The following is a 21,020-nucleotide window of genomic DNA, read 5'->3' as shown; positions in this document are numbered from 1 at the left end:
TCCCTATCAATTTTGTGTCACATCTGCAATTGCATCATTACGAAAATATGGTAGTAAGACAGTCAAATTTAATAGTGTTTATAATTATTTTCTAGTTGTAAAGCAGCTTCAACAACGATAAATCATTTTTTCAAATAATTCATCAATCAACTGCAACTTAACTTACAGTTTTTGACTACTAAGCAATTTTTCAAATAACAGTCATACAATTGTACACCAGTTGCAGTGAACAAAACAGAAATGAATCTTTTTACACAATTTAATTCGCGCTTATGGAAAATAATTGTTCGTCACATAAGTATGCTGAAAATGATGATCCTGATATTTGGAGCATACAAGAATCAAGAGACAGGATGAGACCTCATTACAGCAACAGCATTTGAGCAGGAGAAGGGAGATCGTATAAAACTCCTTTCTCAATTGCAATTCCGCACTCTACGAGAGACTAACATACCACAAGGATCGTGTACTGTCTAGTCAGTTGGTTTCATTAGTCCCAAACAAACGCGATGTAAGTTGAGAAGTATATGTTTTTTGACTTTTTAACTGACATTCCCAGAGTCTCACTAAAACGTTATCTATATATTCTAGTGTTTTAAAATGTGTGACGACGATGTGGCTGCACTTGTTGTTGACAATGGATCGGGCATGTGCAAAGCAGGATTCGCCGGAGATGATGCTCCAAGGGCTGTTTTTCCATCGATCGTTGGAAAACCCCAATACCAGGTAACATTGGTCTGCCAATACTTCACAGTAGTATTCAAATTCAAATAGTCTACATCATATCAAATGATTCGACTGTAATGTTGCACATTTTTGTCTATTCATGAACTATTACAATATTTCCAGGGTATAATGGTCGGTATGGGAGAAAAAGATAGTTACGTCGGAGATGAGGCTCAAAGTAAGAGAGGGGTACTCACAGTAAGATATCCTATCGAACGTGGTATTGTTACAAATTGGGATGATATGGAAAAAATTTGGCAACATACATTCTACAACGAACTCAGAATCGCCCCGGAAGAACATCCTGTACTTCTCACAGAAGCCCCATTAAATCCGAAAACAAATCGCGAAAAAATGACACAGATCATGTTCGAAACTTTCAACTCACCAGCCATGTACGTCGCTATCCAAGCTGTCCTATCTCTGTACGCGTCAGGAAGGACCACAGGCATAGTGTTGGATAGCGGAGATGGTGTATCGCACACGGTCCCTATTCACGAGGGTAAGAAAAGTGTTTAGTCACAGTTACATAAACCAAATTACAATTTCAACATTTTTTTCAATGTCATTGTAATTCTTAACTTTCTAAATCAGCATGTACAGTAATTTAAAATTATCTTTTATAACGTTTAGATTCTATTATAAGATGTAGTCCAATGTGATCGTTGCCATTATAAAGGGAAGGTAGTATCAAGAGCAATAATAGTTGGTGTAGCGCCATTGGCTTAGAGTTATAATGTCAATTACAAGTAATGCTAGTTCTTACATCTTAATATTAGTTGGTGTCGATATAAATGTTGCAATGAATAACTTGCGTTGTAATACAGGACATGCTCTGCCACATGCAATTTTACGTTTGGACTTGGCTGGGCGCGATCTAACCGATTATCTGATGAAAATTTTGACCGAAAGAAGATATTCCTTTACAACTGCTAAGAGGGAAATCGTGAGGGATATTAAGGAGAAACTTTGCTACGTAGCTCTAGACTTTCAGCAGGAAATGGCAACAGCTGCTGGATCCAGTGCTTTAGAAAAAAGTTACGAACTGCCCGACGGACAGGTAAGATAACGCCAGTATGGAAACTACTGAAATAGAACACTGTTTTGGAACTCTATTTTCCAGGTCATAAAAATCGGTAACGAACGTTTCCGTTGCCCGGAAGCAATGTTCCAACCAAGTTTCTTAGGGATGGAGGCATGTGGTATTCATGAAACTACGTATAATTCCATTATGAAATGTGACGTTGATTTTCATAAAGATCTCTATGCCAATTCTGTACTGTCTGGTGGCACAACAATGTATCCTGGAATCGCGGACAGAATGCAGAAGGAGATCACTGCTCTGGCTCCGTCGACTATGAAAATAAAGATAATTGCACCACCAGAAAGAAAGTATTCGGTATGGAACGGAGGATCTATTCTTGCAAGCTTGAGTACCTTCCAACAAATGTGGATATCTAAACAGGAATATGATGAATCAGGTGAATCTATTGTACATCGAAAATGTTTTTAAGGCTCAATTCTTCTTGTTTCTTTATCAATTGTACAGTGAAGTTAGCAATGTGTACCTAATAAAAATGTATATTATGTAAGAAAACCCAATTTCGAATGCAGCAGCGAATGACATTCTTGTATGAAAAATTCAATTGTTTATCCTGTTGCACATTGTTAATATCACTTTTTACTTGTGAAGAGGAAATATTTTCTTCATTAACGTAAGAAAACCTTGATTACCTTAACAAGGATCAGTTTCGTAATTTTTATGTTAATCGACAGTTTGATTTATAACATCAGTAAAGTTTCATCTACTACAGGGAATCAAAAATTTGCTGCAATATTTTTTATTACTGAAATTTACACACCATATATTGTTACACGTCAACACCTCAGGTTATTATATTCATTGATTTTGATTTTATACAGCATATGAAAATTTGAACCAATAAACAATATGATAAAAAAAAATAAAAATTTTATAAATTTATGCACAAGACCTGAATAATTTTTTTTTTATGTATGGTTTTACTCTTTCATCATAGTTTACTCTATTTACATAACGTATAGATTGTATTTTATATTGAAACTAAATTAAAACTTGTTTTCTGATTAGTACATTATCATACTAACATAATTAACCACATCAGATAATCTGTATAGATTTTTTTAGATGTCAAGTTGTATGCTACGAATTTAACCCCCTCCCTTTAGTCAGGTCATGTTTTCTGTAGAACAGTAATGACCGATTTATTTGAGAATATTAAATAATTATATAGTCGAAATACTGATTCCAGTTTTTGTATGTTTTGACTGCACGTCTTGATCATTGTTATAGTCATATAAGTTATGATTTTTGGTAGTTCAATGGTCCATTGTCCAATTGTCCTGTTAATCCAGTGTGAAAATTATAATCAGTTACATTAACACAGTTTGAGTCATTTAAACTTAGTTTGAGCCCAGCATTTGGATTTTTAACAATAAAAATTGCAAATCTTATTACTTGGGAAAAAAGTGCTTTAAAAGAATATGAGAGGTAAGACTTACAAGATAAAATTTGAACATGAATATTTCAGTTTTGTCGTCTTTGACTGACATTGCCAGAGGTAACAGTTGCAATCCCTCCTCATGATGTATCACTTTGAAATATTCTAATTATTGAAGACAACAAAAACAAACAACGTTATTAGAACTTGTATCATCCAATCTTATCACGTGTAAGAATATGGAATTATTGTTAAAAAATCCTCTGTAATGTTGATTTCATGATACTGGTTTATGATTTGGATGACTGTCGTTGTTTGCAGTAACTGGGAATTGAGTTTCATCATGAGAAATTATTATAAACATTACGTCTTAAAAGAATTTAAAAGGTGCGATAAATATTAAATTTTGTATTTTAATTAGTTACGACCATTTCTAACCACTAATCATTACATTATTTTCTCACGTGTATAGTATGCTAATACTATATAGTTTCATTTGTATCTTTTATACATGTGTTTCAAGTTAAAAAAAAAAAAAAATGATACTGTTATAATTGATGAAGCCAAATTTGTCTAAAATGTACCGAATGAATCAAAGAGCTTAAAACAAATGATATGTTTTTTTTATACAACAATAAAAGTAATAATTTACAAAGCTTTACAGAAAAGTTACATTCAAATATGAACATCAGTTTATCAAATTTTTGCGACGTACGTCAAGATATTACAAATAAATGGATAAATGTTAGGTACCTAAATCAAGTTGTAAAATTAAATGATCTTAGTCGTGCGTTGAGTTACACACATCGATGAGTGGCAGGTGGGCGTGATTGTAAATGAAGAAAATTGTAGAAAATTGAATCGATAACAGTAGTTTATCGATTTAGTACATTGCGTTCATTAAAAATAAAGAGTAAAAACATCTTTGGTGCCCTATTTAACACTGCAGGAATAACGCACTTCAGAGTTAAAAACAAATCATTAAGAAGACGTCGCTACAGCTATGTTTTAAAATAGTAATTAGATTAAAAACAAGTTTAGCTTGTCGCTGTGCCAGCTTATCTTCTAGAAGATTTTCTTCTACCCGTAGATCGTTTGGTGCGTCGATTCTTCGACCTCGCTGTATGTAGCCATGGTAAAGAGAATTCACTGCAATTCAAACAGTAAATGAACTTTAACAAGATAGTATATGCTTTAGGCCTGTTTTTTTGTTTTTCCACAGATTAACCTTCAGTCTGACTCTAGATGAATGATTAAAGTTAAGTCGTACAATCTAGGATCACTGCTGTTACTATATTTGAAATCAAAACTATTTCTAGCACTACAAGGAAACTTACGTTGGGGTAAAGGTGGGAATGGGCACACCAAACGCAGTAACTGGCAGTCGTGAGTCAACTTGAAGTCCCTGAATTTGCTCTGGTTCTGGCCACAATGTGCTTACTGCCTCTTCTGCCGGTTGCGTTGGGCATGGTCCGGTGTGGTTCGTATTATAACATGTTGCCTGATGATTTTGACGTTCTTGTCTTTGTTTTAGCTTCTCGATATGCCGTTGTTCCCTGCGAATCAAAATTGAATGTTTAAAAAAAAAAACTTGCCATTCGTATATAAATTCAAAGTAGGAAAATATTTGTCACTTACCTTATCCGTTGAAAGTCCCATCTCTTTCGACGCCTTTCATCATTTTCCAACTTGAGATGTCTTTTGTTAAATATTTCATCATCTAAGTTTTCTGTTCCCTCCATTGTGTAACAGCTGGTGTAAACTTTAACCCTCCAGTTTGGGACCTCCAGAGAAGCACTATTATCTGAAGGCACAGGTTCCGACAGACTTAACGTGTAGTTGGGCTCACCTATGGATGTAAAATAATGTTCTTCCGTTGTTAGAAAGGATTCCTTTTTAGTAATGGATTTTCCCTTTTTATCCGTCTTCTTAACATTCTCGTGAGTCACGCTCTTGTTGTCTGGTATCGTGGAAGTTGTGTCATTACTGACTGTCGACGAGCAGGATACACCTCTCTTGCGTTTTCCAATTGATGTTGTACTAGATTCGGACTTCCTTTTCTTCTTAATTTCCCAATCATGTCGAGAGTCGCTACTCGATTCTTGTCGAAAAGTTTCATGCTTGGATTCATTCTTGACATGATTTTCACTCGGCTCTTGTTTAACTGTAGTTATACCTCCGCTTGTATTCAAACGTATTTTAAAACTCTCGTTGTATGGAGGACTGCTATTCTCGGACTCAGTATTCCTCTGATGATCACTAGTGGATGCCGTATTTGGTGAATTCAGACTGGTAGGAGAACAAGCCCCGGCGTGATCAGGTAATACAGAATTTTCAGTTACATCTGATCGTAGTTTTTGTAGATTGACTCGTCTATCCATCCGTTCCAAACGCAACTTCAGCTGGAATACACAAAATCAAGACGTGGTAGGAAATATTAGTTTTGAGCAGGAATGAGGACTTTCAAGCCTACAAAAGTTGAATTTTCAGTAGATTCAACAAAGTTGTTCAAATTTAGGTAATCAAATATTCCGCGTGAAACGCTATCGGTACCGAGCGAGAGGACATTACCGACAGAGCAATGTCATCGGAAACGCGTCAGAGACGTGAATATTGTAATGTGTACAAATGTACGTAGCGGTTACAACGCCACCCAACGGCAGGTACATGAAGCATGACCTTGACGGTGAAGCGAGATTATTGAATGACATTTCAGCATGTGCGTGACAACTTTGTTGTCCAAGGCATGTTTAGCGACATGGAGCGTCACTTGTAGGGAAATAGCGATACGGTTATATCTCTGTAAATAAATACTGACACTTCAATTAGTACTAGTGAACGTCTGCTTGTATACCGTTTCATTCTCCTGCCTGAGAGCCGCTAATAGTTTATCCTTGGTAACGATTTGCTCGGATTGTTGTTGTATCAGGTCCAGATGTAAAAGTAGTAGTTCTTTGAGGTGCTTGACCTCGGTGAGGTCATGGTGACGAGCCTCGTTGCCGCGGAGGGGGCTGACACCGAGTGCCGATGTCGCCGGGGCACCGCCGTCTGTCATACTCGCGTACATGTGGTCGAAGTCGCAGGGGAAGCTTAATATGCCCGCCTTGCTATCCTCGGCAGCGGTTTGGAACTCGTTTTGCCTCACGTTAGTTGATAAATGTTCGCTCATTGCTGCAACCATGTTGTATGCCGCACGAGCCGCGGCCGCGTTAACTCCACTAGCCGTAGTTCCAGGTGCCGTAAGCAGTTCCCGAAAATCCACGCTCCCAGTGTTTTCACCATTTATTACTGGCGAGGTGTTTGACATTTTCCCTCCGTGACAACCTCGTTAAGAACTTTCCTGATCATTTGTGGCCGCAGTGAGCGTACCACGCGCCCAACCACACTCATTAAACAATCTTACGTAGACTCCGATGATCTTTTCACTCTACAAAATTGACAAACTCTCACGATATCACCCTCAATTTTAACCCTGGCTCGAGATGTTTACTGACAAAACTCTGCCGACGGCGTTCTCACAGTAGAGACACCAAGCGTGCGCGGCTCGAAATACTCCAACGATTTCCCGCCATTGCAACCACGTGATTTCCGTACCCGTCAATCACGGCTGGCCCCGTTTATTTGAATTCATCCGACGAGATTCTTCCCGCTCTCCACGTTTACGAATAATCGTAACGAATGGACAACCTATTCGATGCATTAATCAAGCTCTTGGAAGCTCGGACGAAAAAAATACTCCGGATATGCCTTTCAATAGAAATTTTACAGCAAGGTAAATCTACGACTGCTGAGAAGGATGTTCACTGATAGCTTCGCATAGAGTGCAGCACATTCCAGATCATCAGTCTTTAGCGCGATGTTTTTTATTAATCAAATATGCCGTACTTTAATGAGTAATTATTAAACTCATTACTATATACATATAAGACTCAATTACTAAAATTCATGCGGAAATATTACGTTTACAAGACAGCTATATTATAATGAAATGCGAATTTCAATTCGATATCGATGCCGAGGAACGGTCTCAAAATACGTTCCGCTTGATCTGTGATTGTGGTTGTGAATTGGAGTAGCATTTTCGTTTATTTCGTTTGTCGCGTCACGTACATAAACTGTTGTCCTTTGAGACTGTGTCTCGTCTTAGCCCGCCAATTCCCAATGCGACGCCGCCGACCAGTGTGGATGTCGTGTGACATGGGTTCAGCTAAGGTTACGTGAAAAGCGTGCCGATGAAACGCTTTGTCGTAATTCTCGAGCGAACTTTTGGCGGCTTGTATAAACATCATATTAATGTTATGTAGAACTTAGTTTATCAAAAAATATCAGAAAATTGACGTTCACCGTGTGGACGGATCTGCACCTAGCGTTGTATTATAACGGCAAGAGATTGAAGAGTTAATAAATAAGTAAATCGGCACGACACTTGCGGTTGGAACTTTTATCGCCACAAATAGTTGTAGGTGTAATAATTTTCATTGACTGTCATCTCACTCCAAATTATAGACCAAATGATTTACTCTGTTCATCAGTGCCTTACGTGACTTTCATGTCGCAGTAAATCAGTGCTGTTTTGTGAATATAGCGAGTGAATTCGCAGGCACGATCAATGTAATACGTACAACCTTAGTTGAAAATACATAATCATTAGAACTGATTCACTCTTTAGGTTTTTCAATTCGATTTCCGTTCAAGATATTGCTTTTCGAATAACTTTTGCATTTACCAATGATGAAATATCTATCGCAGATTTCAAATCTCAAATTATCTTATTTACATTGCTGAGAGATGGCCTAAATTTATTTTTCAATCAACCACCAGATGCGCCAGAGAAAAGCCCGACGTTTCTAAATGTTACAGTGTTTTTGTTTTGAGCTTCCGAAAAACATTGATGTTTGGCAATTAGAATCTTCGTAACAGACCCGGTACAACAAGGAAAATAGATTTCACTTGAAAAACTGAAACGAGGCTAATTGCCGTTGGTCAGTATGGAGTACGGCATTGCCATACGGAAATTCAGTCAATGCGGAAAGCGCGCCACCGATAAAACAGGGCTGAATCAGTGTGGCTAAATGCCACTGGTCGAGACTGGCGGGATCAGCGTGACTGTATTTCGCCATTGTTCCTCCGGTCTTTCGTATCCTCTCACATTTCACAGTTACGAACTGTGGTTACGAATTTCGGTTGGCTTGCTCTGTTGCGTTTACCTGTACCAAAACTCTGTGATAAATGAGATAAAATACGAAAAGTTTTGCCGCTTGTGAAAATTAGTAATTAAAAACAATTCATTATGGCTGATTCTTCTTACGAGAAAGGATTAACCGAGTTATCCAAGATGAAGGTATGCGCATACATTAGCACTGTTTCATGCGGCGATTGTGTATTTAATATTTACGTTAACCTCAACGAATCCAACCATCTTATTGCACCCTGAATGATTATATTTTGGAGAAAGTTTACTTTGAGTTCTGTCATTCGAATAGTAATATGTTTTAACTTTCATATATGAAACCATCATCATCCCGAAAGTTGTCAAATTGCTGCACACGTTTTGCTTCGAAGGTGCACTAATCAAACTTGAAAAATTCTAGTAATTCAAGTCTCAAAGATCTTTTACTGTAAAAAAGGGTACTGTTATCCTTTATGGATTGAACTGTGTCAGGTTTTATTTATAACGTTGATTATAGATTCTTCGAAATTTGAATACAATTTTCCAACCTCTCGATAGTTGAGAGGTACTTAATTATAGCAGAGAATAATTTTGATGCATCAATTGATGACATTCATTACAGGTAGCAGATTTAAAGTTGGAGTTGAAGCAACGAGGACTGCCCACAACTGGAAATAAAACCGAGCTGGTAGAACGACTTCAATTAGCAATGCATGGAGGTAGGATTATGAAAATGCGAACCATAATCGTTAGCTTAATTATAGGATACCCAGGATTAATGAATTGCATTAAATAATACTCAATAGTTGACAGCCACCGATATTTTGTTTCACAGATTCGACTTTATCACTTGACGAGACTACGGATGAAATATTAGATGAGGATGCTGTTCTCGGAGTAAGTTATATTTTTATGTCCTTTTAGCTTTCAGAAATATTGATAATATTCCGAATATAAGACTCTGAAATGTATTGGTTTATTATGTTTCTTCACTAAAATAATAATGCATTACCAGGTCTGAATCAAGTTTGTATATCTGTTCCCGTTTTTATAAATGAATGATATGTACCTGTAGGATGAAGAGATAGAGGAACTTTCTAGTAAACCCGACTCACAGGAAGTGGGCAAAAAGCGAAAATTGTCAACAGAAAGTAACTCAGCGAATTCCAAAAAAATAGTACTGAATCGTAATCCAATTCTCGAAGACATCCAAAGTGAGCTAACTGGAAAAGAGAATAATAATAAATCAGATACAAGTGAACCTGAAAAGAAGGTTATCAAACTTTCTCAACTGGGCGTTAAGGAGGTAAAAATGATAACTACACGTTTTTTGTGATTGTCACATACCTGCATTTTCAACTGAAATTCACAGCTTCTAAATATCTTCATCTATTGCACTTGTTAAAAAATAATTAATTTTGCAAACTCTATCCATCCACCATCTGATAATTATCGTTTTTGAACAGAGACTGGAAATGAGAGCTAAGAAATTTGGTGTCCCTCTATCTGAGTCTGCAAAGAAAGAAGCTAGGTCAGCCAGGTTTAATTCAAACACTCAGAATAGTAAGTCAGCAGCATCTATAAACGTTCCAGTGGTAAGTTTTGAACAAAATCAGCTTGACAGTTAGGTTCGTGGAACACTTATAACTTGGGGATGATATTAAAATCTCATGAATAATTAATTTCAGCATACGACCTTTGAGGTGCTGAAAAAGAGAGCTGAAAGGTTCGGCGCTTCGGTTTCTAGTGTGATGGAAAAAGTATGTGTCAGTTTTTTAATCAATGCAGTGTATCAGTTACTGTGAAATGCCTTTAAAATGAATCATATAATTTATTGTTTATAGGCTGAAATGGAGTCAAGAATAGAAAAGAGGCGAGCGAGATTTGGTGAGGTTAAGCCGATTGAAAAACCCATAAAAAAAATTAAGATAGTAAAATGATACTCGATATCATACACTCAAACAATACTTTAGGTTAAGGTTATTTTAAGAAATTCTTTTTCAATGAAACCAATAGTCAAACAGTCATTAAAAAGTAGACGAAATTTTCAATATTCAGTATGGATCGAAAATATTTACATTTTTTGATTAATCAATTTCTAATAGAGTATTTTACTTATAAATGAAAAAAAAATAAAAACATCAAATCAAATTATAGCATTGGTAATTTTTTCATTGCCAAACATTATTGATGTATAATTCCAAAATTATGGAATCTCTGAAAATAAATTCTAGTAATAGGAAATGAAGTCCAGAGGCTCCTATAAAATCAAAATAACCTGCTGATCGCTGTCACAAAAATGTGCTTGCGTTGAATGGAACATTGATAATAGATTGGGAATTTCTGAAAAATTTATTACCATTTTTCCATACGTACAGTTTACCTGAGGTTACAATCACAATCTACTTAAATCTGTATCTCGAGCTCCAAAAATCGTGTTCGTAATTTCTGAGGAATAATGTAAACCCTTCATATTTCGAAATGATTCTTTACACACGTATACTAAACGTCAAACATTATTCTGGAAGACTTGGACCTGGCTTAAAAATAGAATCAAAACTTTGATAAAAATTTATCCAATCATGCGTATGTGTACCAGTATTTACAAAATATTTTAACCTAAGTACAATTCAGATATTGCTAAATCGACATAGCACATCTGAAGCCGAGATTGCCAGCAGAAGTATCAGGTGTGTTTTGACTGCGCGCAGCGCACCTGTATCTGTAACAGTAACTCTCATGACACAGATACGAGCCTCCTTTTTTAACTTTGTCTGTACCACTTGATGGTCCGACCTACAAAATGTTGATTGATCATGAATTTGAGAAATTTAACTACAATTATTACATGGAATGTAGGTGCTTGGCATAAACTATTAAGAATACCAGTACTCGAAATTGTGTATCTTGACTTAGGACAATCATTTAGCAATAAATCATAGCTTTTTTGAGAGTTTTTTCAATTGCAACATTCCTGTGTTAGAATAGAATTCATTTTTGCAAGGGTATTGGGTGTATGTTATCACAGGAAAGTTATACTTACAGGATTTTTTGCAGGTTTATCACTGTGTTCAGTTACCCACCAATCGGAAGTCCATTCCCAGACATTTCCAACCATATTATAAAGTCCGTAACCATTTGGTGGAAATTCTGTGATTGGTGCTGTCCCCTCAAATCCATCTTCAGCACTATTATTGCTAGGAAAAACTCCTTGCCAAATGTTGGTCCTGCACGGAAAAAGTAAATTAAAATTCTATACTAGTAATAAGATTAAAGAAATAATTGATAAGTAACATGTTTCTTAAAAGAATCATATAAATGTGTTGTGCGTATTTTGTCAAAAAAAAAGAAGAATAATCAAGCAATTGTCAATGATTTTTCATTTAAAAATGAATGTGCGTCGCCGAATTTGAGGATGTAATGAAATAAAAATTAATCGAACAATCGTAATTCCAATACTAGCTTACCTGTGTTGATTCTTTGGAGTGAGGCGGTTACCCCAAGGAAAAAGACGTTCAGTTACAAGTCCGCCTCTGCACGCAACTTCCCATTCAGATTCCGTAGGCAGTCGTTTGCCTCGCCATTTACAAAAAGCTGTGGCGTCGTTCCAAGAGACGTGAATCACAGGATGGTCCATTCTGTCTGTCATAGAGGACGTGTTTAAGATTGCGATGATCGAAGCACGTCTACTTCTCACCAATTTCCTTGGACTACCTATGTATAGAAAAAAACCTCACCCAGTATGTCGGAATCAGGACCTTCAGGATGACGCCAGTTACAGTCTTTGACCGGTAGCCACCAAGGTGCCTGAGCAACCGCTTCGTTTATCTTAGACTTTGTTTCCTCGCTCAATAATCCCTCAAACACAAAAGAATCCCCAAATTTTTCAGCCTCTGTTCGATGCCCCGTAGCCTTGGCAAACTCCTCGAAATCTCTGTTGCTAACTTCGTAAACGTCAATGTAGAAATCGTCCAGAGTTACGTTTCGTCTTGGACCCTCACCGTCGGCCACGAATATCGGTTGGTTTGTACCGACGGCAAAGGTGCCCGAATTTATCATCGCCATTCCATCGTGAGCGTTGATTCTCTGTTCGTACTTATTCTCTTTGACAGTGCAAGCTTCACTCTCACCGGCGGAACAGAAACCTTCAGTTTTGCCGCTCTGGTCATCGTTTGTTTTTCGATTCAATACTTTACCGCATTGACAATCCGTTCCCTCAGATTCTGCAGCCTTGATAAGGAAAGTACGGACGATTAAAACTGCTACAAACACGGCACGCATTTTCCAAAAACAATTGACTGACGTCAACAACCCTTTTTGACGCTGCGAATGGAGATCGTCGTCGCCGCTGTCGTTGACTGAAGATATATTCTTCGGTCAACGCCGCTGTCAATTGTTTTGTCACAAATTATCCTGAATCGATGGCTAACTAGTATTGGCCGCGTAGAATTTGGTGATCTACAAACTCGCGTTATCAATGGTTCGGACGCATTATCGTCGTGTCGCACGAAAAGAGGCGACACTTGGCGAAACGTCAGTTGAAGTTGAAACTGTAACCGCGCGTTGAGCAATAAGTGCGCGGTGCAATCGGGTTCAGTCGCGTGTGCAAAGCCGCAAGAAATAGTTAAAGTGGACGAGACGTGGACGTGTCCGGTATAACCTCGATGAGCATATGTCGCGGTTCTAATACCGTTTGGAATACATGTAGATATTGTTTGACAGAAACTGATCAATAATGACTGGTAGTCAGAAATCGTCGAAAATAAAGTTGCTCGTTTGTGCAGCTGGTATTTTCGTGTGTTACTTTTATTTCGGTGTTCTTCAAGAAAAAATAACCAGAGGACAGTACGGAGATGCCGACAAACCCGAAAAATTCACATTCGCGTTCGCATTGGTTTCTGTCCAATGTTTGCTCAACTACATGTTTGCCAAAGTTATACTATTGACTGTTATGAAACAAGGCGAAGACTCTACTCGTACAATTTATTATGCTGTCAGTTCGCTTACTTATCTACTCGCTATGGTTTGTAGTACTATGGCTTTGCAATTTGTCAGCTATCCTACTCAGGTTGTCGGCAAGGCTGGCAAGCCTATTCCTGTTATGATACTCGGTGTACTGCTCGGAAGGAAGGTGAGATTTTAACTTGTCGATTATTCAAACCTTTTACAGATTTTGCAATAGTTCTCTTATCTATTCATATCAGTATTACTCTGTCATGTTTAAAGCAACACGTCGATGCCCCATCAAAGTCTGTCATTTCTAGTCGATTAGATTAAAACTACTGTAAATATTCCTCTTGTCCACCAAGGTATTAATCAAGATTTTTTCAAAGCAAAAACATGATTCGTTCATAATTTTCTCAACAACATTCGTAATACTGTTTTATTCAAATTTAAGAGTGACTGGTCTGTGAGGTGAGATGATAAAAAATAATGATAATTCTTATCTCGAACCAAACATCTGTCATTCAACTAAAAATATGGTTAATTTTTCATTTAAGGTTTATCCATTGAGGAAATACCTATTCGTGTTACTGATTGTTGTGGGCGTTGCTCTCTTCATGTACAAAGACAATGTGGCAAATACCAAGCAGACCGAAAGCCAAATGGGCTTTGGAGAGTTTTTGCTGCTGCTGTCATTGACGATGGATGGACTGACTGGAGCGGTACAGGAAAGAATGCGAGCAGAGCACAAATCTAAATCTGGCCACATGATGCTGAACATGAATTTCTGGTCATTTATATTCAGTACTTCGGTTATCCTAGTGTCAGGAGAGCTTGTACAATTCTTGTCATTTATGCAGAGACATCCAAACTGCCTATGGCACATCGTTTCCTTCTCTTTAGCAGGAGCGTTTGGACAATTTTTCATATTCTTGACAGTGTCAGATTTCGGCCCTCTTCCATGTTCCGTTATGACTACTACTAGGAAATTCTTTACTGTACTAGGTTCTGTTTTATTATTTGGTAATAATTTATTACCCAGACAATGGCTGGCAACGATTACAGTCTTCTCAGGGTTATTCTTAGACGCCATGTACGGCAAGACTAAAGTACCACTAAAGGAAACTACTGAATGAATTTAATTATAGTATCATAGTATGATAGATGAATTATGTTGGAGGTTCTGAATTTTTATTTAGTTCAGGTTCTTATGAGGCTGAAGTTAGTAAAATAATTGCAACGAAACGTCAGGGAAAAATATATATACTTAAAAATATATAATTATAATCATTTTGAAGGAGTCGGCTTTTCAAAATGAGAGTATGTTTTGTTTATCATGGGTTACTAAAATTCAACTTCATGGTGTAAAATAACAATTTTTCCTAAACCTCGTTACAGTCTCGTTACCAACTTCACCTTTATACTTCCTTTAGGTACAATTGATAACGCGACGAAAAGGTGTCTAGAATAGATGAACATTATCAGCGAACAGAAATAAATTTATAAACTTCGATCAGTGTTGGGCGTTGTTATAATTAATTGGTTTCTAATAAAATTACAAATGTAATCTGTCGTTCCAAGAAAAATCGATACTAACTATTACGTTCGTAATTTTTAATTGAAATTTTCCTAGTTACAAATTACAATTGTCATTGGTAATTTTTTTCCTTCCAGTAAGAACCGTGTGTATATCTCATAATTAGTACGTATAAATTTTCAATTTGGAACATGATATAAGGAATTACTTGGATCACAATCTATATACGTATAGATTGTGAACTATATATATATATATATATATATATTTCACGCAAAATATGCATAATACATACAAATTACACATCACAACGTTTAGTGCAATGCGCTCAAATTCATTTATGTATATGGCTTATACATATTTATTTGTACAGTACTTACGACTATAGTGTTGTTCCAACATTTCCAATTATCAAGTTTTTCCGATTAATGATAAGAATACTCCTTTAAGAAAATTAGATCGCGACTATTTTTTACATACATATTTCGATCCACAAACTATACGTATATAAAATTTTGTCTCAGCCAAATTTACTAAGGGTAAAAATAAACAGAAATAAAATTGAAATGGGTATAAATATTATAAAGTCTATCACTGCATATCTATACGCTAAATAGAACGTTACCTAACAACGGAATAATTGGTTTATTCGCGTGTTGCATACAGGATTTTTCTACCGACTTAACTGTGATCACTATTGACTTGAAAAGTGCTACTTTTTCCCCGCAAATGCACGAACAAGTATCAGAGGAAATCATACGCTACTTTTGGCCCACTTTTCAGATCAGTAAAGTGGCCGTTGCGGTTGAGTCTGAAGTAAATATGCTTTCGTTAATATTTTCTCATATAATACTTATATACGGTACATATAGTTATAAGATATATTGATAAATAAATGCCACAAAGAATGATGAGTGTTTAATTTCTGCAAAAACTGTTAATTGTATACTCATAAAATAATAATGCAGGTGACATCCGGCGAGCTAATTTCAGTACTACATTTTATCCAATTTTGGATATCAGATTCGTAATCAGCGTTCCCGAAAACCTAGGGAAAGTGGATTTTCTGTACATCGATTTTATTACGAACTTCATGTTTTAATCCGCCGTTTTGTTTACCAAATTTTGATCGTAATTAGAGGATCGTAAAGAATGCATAATTTCGGCTAATAATTCTGCAACGTGCACATAGTTTATATTTCGGTTTCCACTTAAAAATTGAGAGAATCGAACCGTATAACTACTTGCGAAGGTAAATATAAATGCAAACTCGTGTTATTCTCGTTAGAAGCTGTATTTACCGACTGCAGCCCGTATTTATAGGTATATAATTTCGCGTAATTGTCTTATAATCAGCCATAGGTGTATTCTTGCGTAATTCCATGTGCATGCAATAACGAAATTTTGCCCTGATCGGGCAGATTTTTTTTTTTTTTTGCTGATTCTGTTTCTTGTTACAATTACATATTATTAGCCTCACACCAAATCACAGTTGAAAGCCGAATATGGATTGAAAGGAAGATTCTCGCACGAGACGTTCAAAATTTGCAAAGAATTTTGATTCCAGCGTAACAAGTGGCAAGAAATACAGAAAGGTAATCGTCGCGTTTTCGTTAAGGAAACCGAATGTTAGTTACGAAACCACTTTCTTTAAACACGGATTCCTTATTACACTCACTAACGTAGTGATTAAAGGAGTTCTGTTGTGGATCTTGGAAATGTAGGTCATTATTTAACAACAAGTTTTTGCCGTCAACGTTTCGACCCTGATTGGAGTCATCCTCAGGACATATTTAAAGCATCTATTGAAACATAATTACAACATTGTTGATACCGAGTCGGAACAACCTTAATAACATATAATAAAATTAGAGTAATAATGAAAAGTAAAACATAAGCTATGTATGTAAAAACAAACGAACACTAACACTAGTAGGTAGAAAAAAAAAAAAAAGAAGGGAGTTCATTGTGTGCAACTGTTTTTCGCGATGGTTCAGAAATAAACCTTCGATCTTTACGGAACGAGAATTTCGATACGTAGTATAAACTGAAATATTCTCCAATCGAGAAAATAAAACTCTCCATTCAGTCATGCAATTACCGGATATATCGTATATACTTTCAACGATACAGGTATGTTAATAAAATTAGGAAAACCCGGTATTTTTAACAAGTAGCCTGCCTGTTTTGATTATACTATTTACTATGATACTAAACGGGGATTTTTTATTTGGAAAATTGTCTCCGTTTAAATGTCGCAATAAAGAAAGAATAGCACTGACAGCACTATAAATTCCCGTAAAAGTCGAAAGTACTTCAATAGAGGTATTTGTCAAATTGTTAATGCGATGCATACCTACTATTTTCCATTTTCAATAGAAAATAGAGTGTGCTCGTTCAAATCTGCTTGTTTTGGAATATGTAAAACGTCATTTCCACATTTTAAATACATACTGAAATTGAAAGCATTTATCATATATTACCAATTGTCTTGTCTCCAACGCGGATTGCCTTGATGGAGGAAACTTACATCGCTTCAGTACCTAATCACACGGTGTTGGATTGTGTGTTTATGAAAATGACGGGTTTAGGCGCGGTTGGGGCTGCACTCGGCAGCACGTAAATGTCATTAGCTTAATTTTGTTCATTAGTTCAGGTAGATCCAGGAATCTTCCTCGTCTATATAAGTAGTTGCCCGAGCAATGCCACCCCAGTCTGATCCAGTACCTGCGGTTTATTTCGTTCGATTAGCGATCAGGAAGTAATAAGTAGACCTAGTTTTTTTTTTATTGCAACGACGATAAAATGACTAAGCTTAGTTACGGTCTTGTTATAATGATATTTTTCGTTGCCAAATCGATGGTGAGTTTTGATTTTGCGTAAATTCGTTCTACTCGTTGTTGCAAATTCCAACTTTGATTCATGGTGTGCAGCTTTCTGCTTCTATTCCAATTTTCTTTCACATTGAAATTTTTTCTTTATTTTACTTTGCTATTCTAATTGTTTAAGAATGCAAATTTTGACCGTCGTATTAGCCGATTTTTATTCGAACGCCGGTTTCGCAAAGATCGGAAATTTCATATCTAAATTCAGACTTGTGGATTATACTTTTAACAGGCAGATGATGGAATGGCCGAAACGTTACAAATGCTACACGACACATGCGTGGGTGAGACAGGCGTCGCCGAGGGTAAGTGAGCTTGTGCGATTAAACAATCCGATAATAATTTCTCTTCGTTTTATCGTATCACCAGATGGTCATTTATATTTTTTTCTTACAGACTTGATCGTCGAGGCAAGAATCGGTAATTTTGCGGACGACCCGAAGTTGAAGGTAACCAATAATTTGTAATCCAGCTGCTAGGTAAATCGAAATTAAGCGAATCGGGCCTTCGCCTCGATATTCTTGTTTCTGAAAGTTTTTTTTTAAACAGTATCGAAGTGAATAAAAATATAAATGGTAATATTGCTGAGGTAAAAAATTTTTCATTGGTCACATAAACAAATTTTATTCCAAAAAAAAAATGTTCAAAATTTGCGAAAATTAATTATGGAGGCCTCTATTATCTGGAGGTTTCGGGGTGCCTCCCTTGGCACCCTGCGCTAAATTTGACCCTGCATTCGATTATTTTCCATGTAATTGCAAGTGTTTGTGTAGTCATTTCAATCGAACGCTAAGGAATTTGTTTTCTATTTCCATTGAAATTCGCTTATGATAATTACAATGGTTCTATTTCAGTGTTACATGCTGTGCCTGTTGGAACAATTTTCCGGTGTAAGTGAATTTCATTATTTTTATCAATTATAGAATATAGAATTATGGTTATAAATGTATTACGTTTCGTTAGTTTTTTTGAAAACTTATAACACGAACGGAAATTCAAACGAAAATCTGAAACTTCGGGGACATTTTTTATAAATCGAACGGTGTCATTGAAAAAAAAAAAAATGTACCAAAAATGAAGAATTTCGTCAGTTCCAGCAAAAGACCTACATAAGCATGGTTACAAATATTTTTGGCTGATTTCGTATAATTTTATATGACTTGAAATCCTTTCAACTACAGATTGCGCGTACGATTGCGGATATTGTCAGTTTATATCGAGTCATTTCGTACGGTTTAAAACTTTTAGCCACCGATTTCATTGCGAAATAATCTCGTTTTACACAATAGCCATTAAAAGAGACTTCTTTATAATCCACCTTTTTTCTGTTTAACACCACGCAATGAACGCAAACTTCAAACACACATAGCAAGACCATTATTCCAATTATAACCCAGTATAAATCCATCTCACACCGTATCCACAGCCATTGAGTAGCGCGGGAATAAAGCCCAGAGAATTTTGCCTAGTCCGACTGATCCTGTTACCAATCCCTAAACTTTTTATGATGAAATATAAAAACCGAAAAAATTATGACAACCGGTCGATTCTGTGTGACAATATTAAACACGCCTCGATGATTTATCATCAGCTTCACTTACAGTGACACCTTTGTTGGAACACCCAAAACGTTATTTAATTGTTCCATGTCTAGATTGATGACGGCAACATCGACGTAGAAACTATCGTCGCAGTATTACCCCAGCACATCGTGGGCGACGCTGAGCCAATAATTCGAAGCTGTGGAACAGTCAGTGAGTATGTTTAAGATATCCGTAGTAATGGGAGGTCCAGCTAAACCGATCACCATTAAAGGCTTATTACAGTAGGAAAGTTCGATGGCAGTTTTTTAAATTCATATTATACACTAGTTTCGGAAGGAATAAATTCGTTATTATTATTATTTTCTTCCTTCATTCGATGAACGAAGTTAAAGCAAATTATCAGCAGTTTTAAAGAAGTGCTGTTTAATGTCAGCCGTATCCAAAGTAGTTGCACATATAATGTCTACGTACATCATCATACTTATAAAAATAAAACTGACATTTAATTGCAAGTAACACTTACAATTATCGTTTGTAACCCAAGAAAAAAAAAAAACTCTACTTTATGCACCCGTATAAAAAGTTGGAATACTTGTTCCATGAAACTTTCCCATTCATGTTTCTTCTTTCGTTTCGCAGAGGGATCCGATGATTGCGATACGGCATTCCAGACGAACAAGTGTTGGTACAATGGAGTACCACAAGTAAGTATGGTGATTGGCGGGGGATCGAATTTATAATTTTCATTGCTGCGGAACTTAAAATAGGCAAGTACTAACGCATAATTACGCTTTTCTCATTTGTTTTCAGCATTACATGTTGGCATAATTTCGTTCGACTCGCAGCGATTTCCGGGAGCCTCCTTCGAAGGAGAAAAACCTTACTGTGAATTATATCCGAAATAGGCATACTATATGTTTTGTATCAAGTATTTGTGGGTGAAATTGCAAATTTTTGAATGTAATCATATGTTCACTCCTCAACGTGGTAATTAATGCAGCTGTCCTAAACATCTGTGCATATCAGTTCCCAAAATTCACAGAATATAGTATGTACCCATGTATACACACGTATGTAACATATTTTGTAATGATTTAAAAAAATAACGTAATTCTTCAAAATTGAATTGGCACTTCTGTAACTATATTGGCAAAATATAACTGTATTGGTAATAAAAAAGAAAACAACTAGATGTTTACCGAAGGATTCAATGAGAACTTGCAACCAGAAATCCGGCCTCTTTGCATACTCGAGTCTATTCGATCGTTCTGTAATAACAGCTTACTGGTCAGTTATCATACCTATAGGGAAAAATAATATCTTGAGAAAATGACTGTGAATGTTCCGTTAGTGTGGGCGCCTCATGGTAGGCAACCTGTGTAACAGTTCTGTAATCCGTGAATACTCGGTAATGACTAATGAAGCCATCAAATGATTTAGGTGTGGGCGCCTCATGGTAGGCAACCTGTGTAACAGTTCTGTGATCCATGCATATTCGGTAACGTTCAATGAAGCTATCAAATAGTCCAGAAGATGGCGCCATATGGGCGGAAATATGAGGAACTGATTTTAGTGTAGGGTAATGAACGGGTGAATTAAGTAGAATCAGGTGCAATATTGAATTGACCACAATGCTATTGCTTGACGATTGCATTGGTATGATTAAATGACGGTGAACCGAAATTTTGTTTGGAATATTCGGACCTAGGCACAATATATGCGTTAATAATTAGC

At 36.5% G+C, this 21,020-nt stretch overlaps 6 protein-coding genes across 8 annotated transcripts; 4 read left to right on the top strand and 2 right to left on the bottom strand.

Moving 5' to 3' along the window:
* Positions 1–438: 438 nt before the first annotated feature.
* Positions 439–2,902, top strand: LOC124180867 (actin-5C-like). Its single transcript, XM_046566760.1, has 5 exons — positions 439–511; positions 592–726; positions 850–1,228; positions 1,554–1,786; positions 1,850–2,902. Exons 2-5 carry the CDS (start codon positions 601–603, stop codon positions 2,237–2,239), a joined length of 1,128 nt encoding a protein of 375 aa, XP_046422716.1. The 5' UTR covers positions 439–511; positions 592–600; the 3' UTR covers positions 2,240–2,902.
* A 1,160-nt stretch (positions 2,903–4,062) lies between these two features.
* On the bottom strand, positions 4,063–6,716 carry LOC124180863 (male-specific lethal 1 homolog). The gene is made up of 4 exons (XM_046566749.1): positions 6,061–6,716; positions 4,845–5,608; positions 4,544–4,762; positions 4,063–4,355 (listed from the first exon to the last, which is right to left on the bottom strand). Exons 1-4 carry the CDS (start codon positions 6,511–6,513, stop codon positions 4,265–4,267), a joined length of 1,527 nt encoding a protein of 508 aa, XP_046422705.1. The 5' UTR covers positions 6,514–6,716; the 3' UTR covers positions 4,063–4,264.
* Positions 6,717–8,349: 1,633 nt separating this feature from the next.
* On the top strand, positions 8,350–11,832 carry LOC124180871 (SAP domain-containing ribonucleoprotein). The gene is made up of 7 exons (XM_046566764.1): positions 8,350–8,547; positions 8,999–9,095; positions 9,212–9,273; positions 9,452–9,682; positions 9,843–9,971; positions 10,065–10,136; positions 10,221–11,832. The coding sequence occupies exons 1-7, from the start codon at positions 8,497–8,499 to the stop codon at positions 10,314–10,316; spliced, it is 738 nt and encodes a 245-aa protein (XP_046422720.1). The 5' UTR covers positions 8,350–8,496; the 3' UTR covers positions 10,317–11,832.
* LOC124180868 (formylglycine-generating enzyme) lies at positions 10,556–12,881 on the bottom strand. Of its 2 annotated transcripts, none has more exons than XM_046566762.1 (4): positions 12,114–12,881; positions 11,844–12,018; positions 11,420–11,603; positions 10,556–11,098 (listed from the first exon to the last, which is right to left on the bottom strand). In XM_046566762.1, the coding sequence occupies exons 1-4, from the start codon at positions 12,655–12,657 to the stop codon at positions 11,063–11,065; spliced, it is 939 nt and encodes a 312-aa protein (XP_046422718.1). In that variant the 5' UTR covers positions 12,658–12,881; the 3' UTR covers positions 10,556–11,062. The 2 variants fall into 2 exon arrangements, with proteins under 2 accessions (XP_046422718.1, XP_046422717.1); XM_046566761.1 differs by having other exon boundaries at positions 10,556–11,172; positions 12,114–12,867.
* A 43-nt stretch (positions 12,882–12,924) lies between these two features.
* Positions 12,925–15,766, top strand: LOC124180870 (solute carrier family 35 member B1). The gene is made up of 2 exons (XM_046566763.1): positions 12,925–13,507; positions 13,878–15,766. Exons 1-2 carry the CDS (start codon positions 13,112–13,114, stop codon positions 14,454–14,456), a joined length of 975 nt encoding a protein of 324 aa, XP_046422719.1. The 5' UTR covers positions 12,925–13,111; the 3' UTR covers positions 14,457–15,766.
* A 1,805-nt stretch (positions 15,767–17,571) lies between these two features.
* On the top strand, positions 17,572–20,478 carry LOC124180873 (general odorant-binding protein 69a-like). Of its 2 annotated transcripts, XM_046566769.1 has the most exons (7): positions 17,572–17,719; positions 17,975–18,047; positions 18,139–18,191; positions 18,597–18,632; positions 19,397–19,496; positions 19,926–19,990; positions 20,097–20,478. In XM_046566769.1, exons 1-7 carry the CDS (start codon positions 17,663–17,665, stop codon positions 20,112–20,114), a joined length of 402 nt encoding a protein of 133 aa, XP_046422725.1. In that variant the 5' UTR covers positions 17,572–17,662; the 3' UTR covers positions 20,115–20,478. The 2 variants fall into 2 exon arrangements, with proteins under 2 accessions (XP_046422725.1, XP_046422726.1); XM_046566770.1 differs by lacking the exon at positions 18,597–18,632.
* The last annotated feature ends 542 nt before the right edge of the window (positions 20,479–21,020 follow it).

This window comes from Neodiprion fabricii, chromosome 4, assembly GCF_021155785.1.
Source record: "Neodiprion fabricii isolate iyNeoFabr1 chromosome 4, iyNeoFabr1.1, whole genome shotgun sequence".
NCBI classification, from domain to species: Eukaryota; Metazoa; Arthropoda; class Insecta; order Hymenoptera; family Diprionidae; genus Neodiprion; species Neodiprion fabricii.
The sequence above is the reverse complement of the archived record's forward strand: the minus strand, read 5'-3'. Positions and strand labels throughout refer to the sequence as shown.

Bases quoted from the DNA above. Each gene is read 5' to 3' on its own strand.
- LOC124180867 (XM_046566760.1), top strand. From the start codon at position 601: ATGTGTGACGACGATGTGGCTGCACTTGTTGTTGACAATGGATCGGGC. The intron at 727-849 runs GTAACATTGGTC...CAATATTTCCAG, and splicing joins TTGGAAAACCCCAATACCAG to GGTATAATGGTCGGTATGGG. The intron at 1,787-1,849 runs GTAAGATAACGC...TCTATTTTCCAG, and splicing joins ACGAACTGCCCGACGGACAG to GTCATAAAAATCGGTAACGA.
- LOC124180863 (XM_046566749.1), bottom strand. From the start codon at position 6,513: ATGTCAAACACCTCGCCAGTAATAAATGGTGAAAACACTGGGAGCGTG. The intron at 4,763-4,844 runs GTAAGTGACAAA...TTTGATTCGCAG, and splicing joins TGGGACTTTCAACGGATAAG to GGAACAACGGCATATCGAGA. The intron at 4,356-4,543 runs GTAAGTTTCCTT...TTTGAATTGCAG, and splicing joins ATTCCCACCTTTACCCCAAC to TGAATTCTCTTTACCATGGC.
- LOC124180871 (XM_046566764.1), top strand. From the start codon at position 8,497: ATGGCTGATTCTTCTTACGAGAAAGGATTAACCGAGTTATCCAAGATG. The intron at 8,548-8,998 runs GTATGCGCATAC...CATTCATTACAG, and splicing joins CCGAGTTATCCAAGATGAAG to GTAGCAGATTTAAAGTTGGA. The intron at 10,137-10,220 runs GTATGTGTCAGT...TATTGTTTATAG, and splicing joins TTTCTAGTGTGATGGAAAAA to GCTGAAATGGAGTCAAGAAT.
- LOC124180868 (XM_046566761.1), bottom strand. From the start codon at position 12,657: ATGCGTGCCGTGTTTGTAGCAGTTTTAATCGTCCGTACTTTCCTTATC. The intron at 12,019-12,113 runs GTGAGGTTTTTT...CCTCTATGACAG, and splicing joins TCCTGATTCCGACATACTGG to ACAGAATGGACCATCCTGTG. The intron at 11,604-11,843 runs GTAAGCTAGTAT...TTTTCCGTGCAG, and splicing joins ACTCCAAAGAATCAACACAG to GACCAACATTTGGCAAGGAG.
- LOC124180870 (XM_046566763.1), top strand. From the start codon at position 13,112: ATGACTGGTAGTCAGAAATCGTCGAAAATAAAGTTGCTCGTTTGTGCA. The intron at 13,508-13,877 runs GTGAGATTTTAA...TTTTCATTTAAG, and splicing joins GTGTACTGCTCGGAAGGAAG to GTTTATCCATTGAGGAAATA.
- LOC124180873 (XM_046566769.1), top strand. From the start codon at position 17,663: ATGACTAAGCTTAGTTACGGTCTTGTTATAATGATATTTTTCGTTGCC. The intron at 17,720-17,974 runs GTGAGTTTTGAT...TACTTTTAACAG, and splicing joins TTTTCGTTGCCAAATCGATG to GCAGATGATGGAATGGCCGA. The intron at 18,048-18,138 runs GTAAGTGAGCTT...TTTTTCTTACAG, and splicing joins TGAGACAGGCGTCGCCGAGG to ACTTGATCGTCGAGGCAAGA.